Consider the following 11,878-nt stretch of genomic DNA (forward strand, 5'->3'; position numbering starts at 1 on the left):
AATCTAGGGTATGTGTCTCATTCCTCCCAGCCTTCTCATTTCCTGACTTTCCTAAGTTTGAAGATAACAAGCTTGTTGATCAAATCTGTGATCAAACCCATCATCTTGAAAAAATGTGTTTGCCTTTTCTACCTCCAGCCCTCTTCCCAACTTGGTCGCAGAGAGTACAAGATCATCTAAACGACAGACTTTAAGACAAGTCTAGTGCCTGGTAAAGCACGACACACCAGGTGACTAGAGAGCAAGAATCTCCTAGGCATGGAGATTCTTGAGTCTCGCAGCACAAAACCAACTGGGGAATAACTGTCCGTAAGTCTGAGAATCACTTGGTGCTATTGTCTGAGTGCCTTTCAAACTTCATGTGTTGGAATTTCATCCCCACTACGGTAGCATTAAGAGGTGGGGCCTTTTGAGAAGTGATTAAGTCATGAGAGCTCCACCCTCAAAGCAAGCACCTTTCCAATGCCTTCATACACCCTTGGTCTGAGCTCCCATCCACCTCTCAGCCAGGCCCTGCTGATCAGAACGGCTGTGTGAAGCAGGAGGCAGCAAACAGGGCCCTAGGCTCAAATTGGCACTTCATAGTTATCTAGTTTTGCCCAACTAGTTACCCTTGGCCCTGATCAAGGCACTTAGTTTTACCAAAAACATCACCAGAAATACTCTGGCTGCCATGGAACGTAACACGCCCTCATGAGTTTCACGTGGGGAAGGCCCTGAGGTGAGGTGAGGAGAGGCCTAGCCTCTTCGTGTCACTTCTACCTGCTGTCCCTAGGTCAGCACCCCAGACACAAAGAGCCCCGCATTCAATCGCTCCCTTGTGAGCTGGACTCTGAAGGTCCTCTCCCAGAGGAGGGCAAGGCCTTACCCGTTACACCTCACTCTCCATGCAAACAGAGTGTGAGATAGTAATCTGTTTGCCTCAGAGTATGTGGTGTATGAGGGTCTTCTGATTATTTCGGGCAGCCTTCTCCTATCCTCCACGCAGCCTCTGGAGGTCAGGAGAAAACTATGTGGCTTCCCTAACACAGACAGGGCTTTGGGATCCAGGCCACAGACTGAGGAGGAATCAAAGTCACAGGGGGAGACTGAGCCCACTGAGCTCCGTGTCCCTGGCTAGCCCATGGCTCCTTTCACAGCACCTGCCCCCTCAAACCCCACTCACAAGGACAGCAGCAAGGAAAAGCCAGCAATGTAGAGATTCCTCTGGGCACGGAAAAGCTTCATGTGGAAGTGTTCCATGGCCCCAGGATTGTTCTGGAGGTTCACCTTTTCGGTTACATCATCATACTTCCGAATTTCGCGCACGGCATCTGTGGTGGAGCAGAGAGGAGACAGGCATTTAGTGGACGCTAGGGCAAGATAAGGCCATACCAGGCAGACAGGCGGCATGAAACAGGTCAGATTCACTTCCCTCAAATCGGCCTCCCCAGTTCTTCCCACTTATACGCACACACACCCCTCATGGGATGCTGTTTGTCAGAAGCTCCCACCCTCAGGCCAGGCGCAGTGGCTCACGCCTATAATCTCAGCACTTTGGGAGGCAGAGGCAGGCAGATCACCTGAGGTCTGGAGTCCGAGACAAGCCTGGCCAACATGGCAAAACCCCATTTCTACTAAAAATACAAAAAAAAAAAAAAAAAAAAAAAAAAAAAGCTCAGCGTGGTGGTAGGCGCCTGTAATCCCAGCTACTCGGGAGGCTGAGGCAAAAGAATCATTTGAACCCGGGAGGCAGAGGTTGCAGTGAGCCGAGATCACGCCATTGCACTCCAGCCTGGGGGACAACAGCGAAACTCCATCTCAAAAAAAAAAAAGGAAGCTCCCACCCTCAGACCCACTCCTTCCTCCAGCTTTTCAACCCCTGGCCCCATTCTACACAGGCCCCAAGCTTGCTCTGCAGTTCAAGATGCGAACCAAGCCTAAAAAGTTTCTGGAAATGGGGGTGGCTTCCTTTTCCCATGGTGCCCCCAACCATGTCTTGTTCTGCTCATCTCAAGTTGGCCCAGAGGTACCTCCCTGCCATGATAAGCCAGGTTGAACCTGGTGATGGAAATGCCTGCTCAGGGGATCTAAGGTGCTTAAGAGTCAAGACTCAGGCCAGATGTGGTGGCTCACGCCTATAATCCCGACACTTTGGGAGGCCAAGGCAGGAAGACTGCTTGAGGCCAAGAGTTCAAGACCAGCCTGGGCAACACAGGGAGACCATGTCTCTACAAGAAAAAATTTTTTTGGCCGGGCGTGGTGGCTGGCCTGTAATCCCAGCACTTTGGGAGGCCGAGGCGGGCAGATCACGAGGTCAGGAGATCAAGACCATCCTGGCTAACACGGTGAAACTCCGTCTCTACTAAAAAAATACAAAAAAAAACTAGCCAGGCGAGGTGGCGGGTGCCTGTAGTCCCAGCTACTCGGGAGGCTGAGGCAGGAGAATGGCGTGAACCCAGGAGGCGGAGCTTGCAGTGAGCTGAGATCCGGCCACTGCACTCCAGCCCGGGCGACAGACTCCGTCTCAAAAAAAAAAAAAAAAAAAAAATTTTTTTTTTTTAAATAGCTGGGCATGGTGGTGCACACCTGCAGTCCCAACTACTCAGGAGGCTAAGACAGGAAGATCGCTTAAGCCCAAGAGGTCAAGGCTGCCGTGAGTTATGATCACACCATTGCATTCCAGCCTGGGCGACAGAGCGAGACTCTGTCTCAAAAAAACCAAACCAAAACAAGCAAACAAACAAAAAAACAGGAGTCAAGACCTGCAAGATGCCAGCTAGCGGTCATGGGTTTCATTTCAAAGCTTTACAATGGGTTTTATTATTTATAATGTTTTATTCTGGTTACAAAAGGAATTCACACTCATCGAAAGTTCAAACACACCCAAAATATAGAAGGGGAAAGGATCCCATAACATAATCACCTCCAGCAGTATATACAATAAAAATGTGGCCACCTCATCTAAAGTCATTTTTAGTCACATTACGCTATGTTACCTGCTTCGTAATAGACACCCATCTCTGAAATTATCTTAAACACATTTTTGGGGTCCATCTCTCCCAAACTAGACTACAAACTTCATAAGAGCAGAAATCTTTTATACTATATCCCCAGGGCCTGGGATAGTTTTGGGTGCAGAGTGGGCACTGAAATAATTGCTGAGTCAGTGAGCAGCCTCTGCTCCTGAAAGAGCCGCTGTTACACATAGAGCTCCAGTTAAAAATACATTTACATTTGTCTCTAATGTAGAAATTGAGCCACACCAAACCTACTGCTTTTCCCCATGCATCCTGAGACATCGTTTTAAGTCAATACACTAAGATCTACCTAAAGAATGCTCTTAGTAACTCCCATATGAGACAGGCAAGGTATCACTGTATGGGTATCAAGGTTTTTTTAGGGTGGGTTACAGGGTATCACTCTGTCACCCAGGCTGGAGTGCAATGGCATGATCCCGGCTCACTGCAGCCTCTACCTCTCAGCCTCCCCAGTAGCTGGGACCACAAGTGTGTGCTACCACACTCTGCTAATCTTTTCTTTTTCTATTTTTGGTAGAGATAGGGTTTCGCCAAGTTGCCCAGGCTGGTTTCAAACTCCTGAGCTCAAGCAACTGCCTGGCCTCACGAAGTGTGGGGATTACAGGTGTGAGTCAGGGCACCGGCCTCATGGGGTTCTTAATTTCTGGTTTTAGGTTGCTTGGTTTTTATGTTGATCTTGCATTATAAAAATCTGCCCATCCCTTGGTACCACGAAGCGAGTACTCTCAAATGCTGTTAGCAGGGGGAAAGACAGCACACCTGTATAAAATGCAAAACGTTCAAACCCTTGGGTTCAACAATCCACCTCTGAATTTATCCCACAGAAGTATTTGCATAAATTTGCAATGATTCGAGGATGCTTATAAAGAATTAATTATGGCACACGCACATGAGAGAACACTACATGATCTTTTTTTTTTTTTTTTTTGAGACAGAGTCTCGCTCTGTTGCCCAGGCTGGAGTGCAGTGGCCGGATCTCAGCTCACTGCAAGCTCCGCCTCCCAGGTTTATGCCATTCTCCTGCCTCAGCCTCCCGAGTAGCTGGGACTACAGGCGCCTGCCACCTCGCCCGGCCAGTTTTTTGTATTTTTTAGTAGAGATGGGGTTTCACCGTGTTAGCCAGGATGGTCTTGATCTCCTGACCTCGTGATCTGCCCGTCTCGGCCTCCCAAAGTGCTGGGATTACAGGCACGAGCCACCGCACCCGGCCTACATGATCTTTAAGAAGAATGAGATTGCTATAAAAAGATGTCAGCCGGGCACAGTGGCTCACGTCTGTCATCCCAACACTTTGGGAGGCCGAGGTGGGGCAGATTCACTTGAAGCCAGGAGTTCAAGACCACCCTGGTCAACATGGTGAAATCTCGTCTCCACTAAAAATACAAAAAATTAGCTAGGCATGGTGGCGGGCGCCTGTAATCCGCAGCTACTCGGAAGCTGAGGCAGGAGAATCACTTGAACCTGGGAGGTGGAGGTTGCAGTGAGATAAGATGGCGCCACCGCACTCCAGTCTGGGCAAGAGTGAGACTCCATCTCAAAAAAAAAAAAATGTTTAAGGTGCAGTAAGTAGAAAAAGCACAATCCAAAGTATTGGCTGGGCTCTGCTATGGACAGCAGTCTTGTCTCAGAGCTGTACTGCCTGCTTAGGTGTGGAATGCTCCTCCTGCCATGTCCCAGCAGGAATGTGGAAGGAAACAAATACTTTGTGAGTATGATACCACTGCTGTAGACATTTTATTAAAGATGTCAGTATAGAAAACGCCTGTGGAAATGCAAAACAAAATATTCATGATGGTTACCTGTGGGACATGGAATTATGGGGAGTTTAACTTTGTTATTTATTTATTTATTTATTTATTTATTTTTTGAGATGGAGTCTCGCTCTGTCGCCCAGGCTGGACTGCAGTGGCGCAATCTCGGCTCACTGCAAGCTCCGCCTCCCGGGTTCATGCCATTCTCCTGCCTCAGTCTCCTGAGTAGCTGGGACTACAGGAGCTCGCCACAGCGTCGGCTAATTTTTTTTTTTGTATTTTTAGTGGAGAAGGGGTTTCACCGTGTTAGCCAGGATGGTCTCGATCTCCTGACCTCGTGATCCGCCCGCCTTGGCCTCCCAAAGTGCTGGGATTACAGGCGTGAGCCACCGTGCCCGGCCAGGAGATTAACTTTCTAAATTCAATTTTTGAGTTTTTAAGATTACCCATTATTTTTGTAATCAGAAAAACAAGATAAACATGTTTCCTTACACTGTCACCTGCATCCAGGAATCCCACCATCCTAAGGACCACCTTGGCCAATGACCATGAGTGGGGATGGGAGACTGAGCAACACTAACCCAAGTCCCACAGTAGAACCTGGCCCTCCCTGTCTCTGGCCTCAGCCCAGGTGGGAAGATCCTGCACCCTCAGCAACTCCACTCTCCAGATGGATCTTCTCAACCCTCCCCGTCCCCAAGCAAGGCCACAGCTCTAGCTAGTTACGCCCGTTACCGTTCACTAGTACCTGTGACTAACACTTCTATTTGAAGAAGGCTCTGCAGATCTTTCTAGATTATGCTTAACATGAGAGTAGGAAGTAGCCAGCCATCATGGCCATATGTCCCTCTAGAACTTCCAAGCAGTTCCCTGATCCCAAAAAAGAATGAAGGCTTTGTCAACTACTGGATTCTGCAAAGGATCTCTCAGCTCACTCAGCTGCTCTAGGAAAGAAACATACTCCTTCTGGTTTGGGGAAGGGGCAAGGCCCTGAGGGAATCATCCTCAGCGTGGTCCCTCCCTTCCCCAGTTCTTATCCCCACCCCAGACCCAAAAGCCAAAACATACATGCTCAGTTCAAAAACTCAGTAGCCTGGGGACGACACATACATTCCCTACCTACTCCTGGCTTGGAGGCTGCTCAAGGAGAGAATCCTGGTTAGAAAGAGCTACCTCTTGGGGCCTTGCCAAGTATTTCAAGAACACTGAGGTACTCGGGCAGCTGGCACCTACCCTATGTGGTTGGAAGCTGTCAGGTCACACTTGGCCTGTTTAGAGGCAGACCTGCCTGAACATATCCTATCAGGCTCTGAGACATCAGGAAGGAGAAATGCCTAATGCTGAAGCTGGTGGGTGAGGCTTTGCACATTCCCCTGAACCACAGCCCCTCACCCACTCAGTGTTTCTGCTGGGACTCGGGGAGCAGTGTTCCACACCTAGGCAGGCACCACAGCTCTGAGACAAAAGAGTGGTGTCCACAGCAGAGCCAAGCCAATATTTTGGAACCCGAACAGGGGAACATATCGATCACTTACCACAGCAAAACAACAAACATCTAACAGTCAGACAAAAGCTTTATTGATTCTTGTCTCCAGATGGTCACCCCACCACCTCATTGCAAAATGTCTGCCTTTCATCTTAACACCACCTGGCCTGGCCTTATCCCTGAGCTTGTATGCCCTTGGACCAGTTTATCTTTCAAGCACCTGCTGGTGTGCACCTCAATGTCAGAGTTTACAGAATTACAGAGCTGGAAGGACCTGGGAAAACCTCAAGTCTAGCTCAGATGCAGAGAGGTCTAGGATCTCTCCCCAAGATGCACTGCCACACATTTCTGTGTCCTCCTCCTACTACTACAGGGAACAGCAGGACTTCCCTTCCCAGCTAGGCTCATTGTGTGCTTAGTTGCTCAGTCCCCCATTAAAGGTCCTGCTCCAGGCAACTCTGCTGTTTAAGTGACTGGTGAGCAGCACTACTCAGACCGAGGTCACAGGCCAGTTAGCTTCCCTTGGCTTCAGTTCTAGAGTGACCTGAGGAGCAGCCTCAGAAACCTAAGGCGTCCCTTCTCCCAAGGTCCTGAAAAAAAGCAATGTAAGGTGGCCATCATAAGGCTGCACACAAACTGCTTTGGTATAAGCCCACGCCCACTGCTAGAGGAGCCTCTTTTTTTTTGAGATGGAGTTTCACTCTTGTTGCCCAGGCTGGAGTGCAATGGAGCGATTTAGGCTCACTGCAAACTCTGCCTCCTGGGTTCAAGAGATTCTCCTGCCTGAGTCTCCCAAGTAGCTGGGATTACAGGCTCCCGCCACCATGCCCAGATAATTTTGTATTTTTCGTAAAGATGGGGTTTCACCATGTTGGCCAGGATGATCTTGAACTCCTCATCTCAGGTGATCCACCCACCTTGGCCTCCCAAAGTGCTGGGATTACAGGCATGAGCCACCACGCCCGGCCTAGGGGGGCTTCAAAGTGAAGAACCTACTAGAGGTCAGCAGCATGGGCAAAGGGAGCCTCTTCCTTCTCACAAGAGAAAGACACAGCATTTCATTGGTCTATCTCCCAGCAGCTAAAACTGGATGCTACACATCAAAAGCGGCAAAGGGTTTTGCAGCAGAGACCAGGGTCTAGGTCATGTAGCTGCCCTTAGCCACAGCTCACTCACCGATGACCAACAGCACAAGGATGACAATGAGAACTACAAAGAAGGTGTTGCCATAGGACACTACCAACTCCACCAGCCGGGACTTGAAAATCTTCTGCCATCTGTGAAGACAACAAAAAAGACAGGAGCTGAAGAGAAAGTACACACATGGGCTCTAGGGCCCTGAGCAAAATGGAAATCCAGCTTTGCACTTTTCTCCAATGGCCGAATAGCCCACACAAAGTCAGCCTCAGTGGCTTGCAATTCTCTAATGTGATATTCATTCAAGAGTGTTGGAAAAAAGGCCAGGTGCGGTGACTCACACCTGTAATCACAGCACTTTGGGAGACCAAGGTGGGTGGATCACTTGAGGCCAGGAGTACAAGACCAACCTGGCCAACATGGCGAAACCCCGTCTCTACAAATAAAGTACAAAAATTAGCCAGGCGTGGTGGTGGGCGCCTGTAATCCCAGCTACTCAGGAGGCTGAAGCAGGAGAATCACTTGAACCTGGGAAGCGGAAGTTGCAGTGAGCCAAGATCGCGCCACTGCACTCAAGTCTGGGCGACAGAGCGAGACCCTGTCTCAAAAAAAAAAAAAAGATGCTGGTCCACGTACAGATAGAAATGTCTAGAAAACTAACCTTTTTTTTTATTTTGAGAAGTCTCGCTCTGTCACCCAGGTTGGAGTGCAGTGGCATGATCTCGACTCACTGCAAGCTCCGCCTCCTGGGTTCATGCCATTCTCCTGCCTCAGCCTCCCAAGTAGCTGGGACTACAGGCGCCCGCCACCACGCCCGGCTAAATGGGGTTTCACTGTGTTAGCCAGGATGGTCTCGATCTCCTGACCTCGTGATCCGCCTGCCTCGGCCTCCCAAAGTGCTGGGATTACAGATGTGAGCCACCGTGCCTGGCCTGGAAAACTAATCTCAAACACGGGTAGCTGGCTGGGAACAGTGGCTCACGTCTGGAAACCCCATCTCTACAAAAAAAAAATATATATATATATATATACAAAAAAAATTAGCTGGGCATGGTGACAGGCGCCTGTAGTCCCAGATACTCAGGAGGCTGAGGCAGGAGAATCACTTGAACCCGGTAGGTGGAGGTTGCTGTCAGCACTCCAGCCTGGGTGACAGAGCAAGACTCTGTCTCAAAATAAAAACAAAAAAAAAAAACAAAGAAACCACAGCAACAAAAAGAAAACACACTGATAGTCTCTGAAAAGGGAAACTTACTTTTCATTGTTCTGCCCTTTGTAATATTCAAAATGTCTGCCCCATACACATGTTATTTCTTTAAGCTGTCTTTCCACGTGATAAACCTTGGTTTGTCTATATCCCCCCCACCCTGGGTTATGATGAGATGGACCCTAGACCTCACATCATTTCCCTCCACAAATGCTTTGGGATGCAGCTCTAAGACTTCAGAAGTGTTTACATATTGTTCAAACCAACAAGAAGCCCTCATCATCAGGGCTAGAGATGAAAATGCCAATCACTGTAGGCAACCGTATTTGTTTGAATCTGGACCCAACAAGGTACCGATTGGGCATTTGGTGGATAAATGTCTTAAATCCCTCTTATTCTGGAAGCTCCCCCTTCCCTCCCGTCTTTCATTTGCTTTTCCAATTTGCTTTGTGTAGAAATCAGATTGTCTGTCCTCTAAAGCTTCCCAGATTAAAGCTCCCCGAGGCCCTCTATCTCTGCATGTCTTGTCAACTGTACGAAGGTTTGGTTTTCTGCAAGAATCCTCCTCGGCCGGGCGCGGTGGCTCAAGCCTGTAATCCCAGCACTTTGGGAGGCCGAGACGGGCGGATCACGAGGTCAGGAGATCGAGACCGTCCTGGCTAACACGGTGAAACCCCGTCTCTACTAAAAATACAAAAAACTACCCGGGCGACGTGGCGGGCGCCTGTAGTCCCAGCTACTAGGAAGGCTGAGGCAGGAGAATGGCGTGAACCCGGGAGGCGGAGCTTGCAGTGAGCTGAGATCTGGCCACTGCACTCCAGCCTGGGCGGCAGAGCGAGACTCCGTCTCAAAAAAATAAATAAATAAATAAAAATAAAAATAAAAATAAAAAAATAAAAAATTAAAAAAAGATAAAAAAAAAAGAATTCTCCTCAGGCAGTGCTACATACTTTCTATGGTATCACCTCAGGGATAATTTTTCATGAAAAAACAGTTTTCAAAAATACCTGTGGAGATTTGGCCTTATTTGTAATATTTGAATTTAAATAGGGACGTGTTCAGGTATTATACATAATTAAAAATTAATTTCCAATTCACTTTTAACAGGTCCTCTGTTCATTAAAAGGGAATATGGCTTCATCCTCCACAGGCTGAGTAATGTTCATGCAGCCACTGCGCAATGCCAGTGAGACTAGTTAGGACAAGAGTCACCAAATCAGCAACAACGTGACCCAGTGGTGCAAGTCTTCCGAATCCCACGCTGCCATCCCAGGACCCCAGGGGCCAAGAGTAGGCAGGAGGGCATCATTTCCAGAACTGTAACATGGATCTTCCTGCCTCTTGGGGGCATTCTGAAGACCAGAAGGCAGGGGACACAGCAAAAGGAACTGAGCAAGTCATGACGAAGCAGAACCCTGGGGAGGGTTGGCAATAACAAACACAACCCCTGCCACCCCCACCCCTGACAGGTTCTACCTGTTCCAACGGGTTCCAATTCCAGGGTCCACCAGCTGCACACACCAGTCCCAGGGCACAGGGACCCTCCCGCCTAACTCGCCTGCTTGCTCCACAAGCCATACCTTTTAGGAGAAATGAAGGGAATGCAGAGAAGCAACACAACAAAGACCTCCGCATAGAGGAAGGTGGCAACTGCAGTCCACTGCAGACTCATCCTGCTGCTAGGAGATGGGAGCTTGTTTCCTGGCAGGGCACAGAAGGAACAGGATTTGTAAGCGCTGGGCAGCCAAGACCATCCAGTTCAGTTACCATGCGAGGCTGGGGCCGCCACTCTCCACTCGACCCCCTGCACTTTGCTTCACAGTCTCTGACGCGCTGGCGGAAGCAGGGCTCCACTAGGCAGGGCCGCTTGGCCAGCAGCGTTCACAGGCCCCACAAACTTCCGTTCGCTGGTCAGTTACCCGCCCCCCTCCAGCACGTGTGTCAACACGTCCAGAGCGGCCTCTCCCGACGATCCCTGTCCCAGGGAGCCCGAGATTTCCGACGCCCGTTTAACTGAAAGGCGTTCTTCGGGAAGAGCAGTGCCAGAGCGCCAAGAGGACGCCTCGGCACCCACTGGACGCTCCCTTCCCCACCAGGCAGAACTCAGCCGCAGAGGCGAGCGCTCTGCTGGCCCAAATCCCCGCTACCAGGCGGGCCCAAGGCCGCACCTAGTCCAAGCACTGCCGACGCCCCCGCCTCCCACCGTCCCCACGGCGCCCGCGGATAGAAACCGGCACCTCCCTCGAGGCTCAAGCGGCCTTCCGCCCGGGGCCGCTTCGCCTCCGGTGGGCTGGAGGCCCGCAAGAGCGACTCCTAGAGGGCAGGATTCGGGACCAAGCGCAAAAGCAGGTCTCGACCAAGCCCCTCAAGGCCCCATACGGGGTAAGTTCTGGAAGCAGTCCCCTCAGAAGCCAGGTGTCCTTCCAGTAGCCCAGGAGGGCCACAGCGCCCACCCAGAGCGAGAGCCGACTATGCGCACCGGGGGCCCCGCCGACATGACCCCGGCCTGGGACACCGTCCCCGAGGCCCAGCCCGGCCGCTCCTCCAGGTGGGGCTTCACCGCCCCCCACCCCGCCCCCGAGCCCACCTTCTAGAGGCACCGCCCGTTTTCCCCTCTCCACTGCCCCTCACACCCAGGTAGGCTGCGGGCCCCGAGATTCCCCGGCCCCCGGGCCTCCCCGCGCCGCTCGCCTCTCTCCCTCGTAGAGGGGCCAGGGAGCCTCGGCGGTCCCGGAGCTCAGCCTGGCGCGCGGAGCCCGCTCACCGAGTTTCCCACAGTCAGCGTGCAGGCCCCGCCGCAGCAGCCGAACTCTCCCACAGCAGCCCCGGCCCCGCCCCTCATCCCGCAGCCGGAAACCGGAAGCGCCCGACGGGCACCGCCCACCAGCCCTCGCGAGGCCCCGGAGGCTCCGCCCACGGCCGCTTCCCGCCCCGCCCCCGAGCGGAGGGCCGACGCCCCGAGCGCGAGAGGAAGCGGCGCCTGGGGCTCCGGGCGCGCGGGGAGGGGTGGAGCGAGCACGCGGGCAGGGCGGGGCTTTGGCGGGCCTGCGAGGGCCGCTTATCTAGTCCGCGCGGCCGTATCACGTCTCTGTGGTGCGAAGGGGCCCTGCCGAGGGGCGAGAACGGGGTCGGGGGGGGACGGGCCTCGCCGAGGGGCAAGAACAGGGTGGGGCTCCCGCGCCCGGACTCCGCCCCTCGCCCCTCGCCCCTCCTCCGCCTCCTCCCCTTCCCTCGACTCGCCCCTGGGGAGGGGTGGGTGGGGATTCTGGGCCGGTGG

The 11,878-nt window shown here is 51.9% G+C and overlaps 1 protein-coding gene across 1 annotated transcript in view; it reads right to left on the reverse strand.

Annotated features, from left to right (window-relative positions):
* The window catches only part of BCAP31 (B cell receptor associated protein 31), a 28,694-nt gene extending 16,930 nt beyond the window's left edge, over positions 1-11,764 (reverse strand). Inside the window, exons 1-4 of the mRNA XM_010361746.2 lie at positions 11,366-11,764; positions 10,182-10,302; positions 7,434-7,534; positions 1,166-1,313 (exon numbers count right to left, since the gene is read on the reverse strand). Coding sequence (XP_010360048.1) covers positions 1,166-1,313; positions 7,434-7,534; positions 10,182-10,273 — 341 coding nt within the window. The 5' untranslated portion in view covers positions 10,274-10,302; positions 11,366-11,764. The remainder of the gene's footprint in view (positions 1-1,165; positions 1,314-7,433; positions 7,535-10,181; positions 10,303-11,365) is intronic.
* Between the last annotated feature and the right edge of the window lie 114 nt (positions 11,765-11,878).

Source organism: Rhinopithecus roxellana, chromosome 7 (assembly GCF_007565055.1).
Source record: "Rhinopithecus roxellana isolate Shanxi Qingling chromosome 7, ASM756505v1, whole genome shotgun sequence".
NCBI classification, from domain to species: domain Eukaryota; kingdom Metazoa; phylum Chordata; class Mammalia; order Primates; family Cercopithecidae; genus Rhinopithecus; species Rhinopithecus roxellana.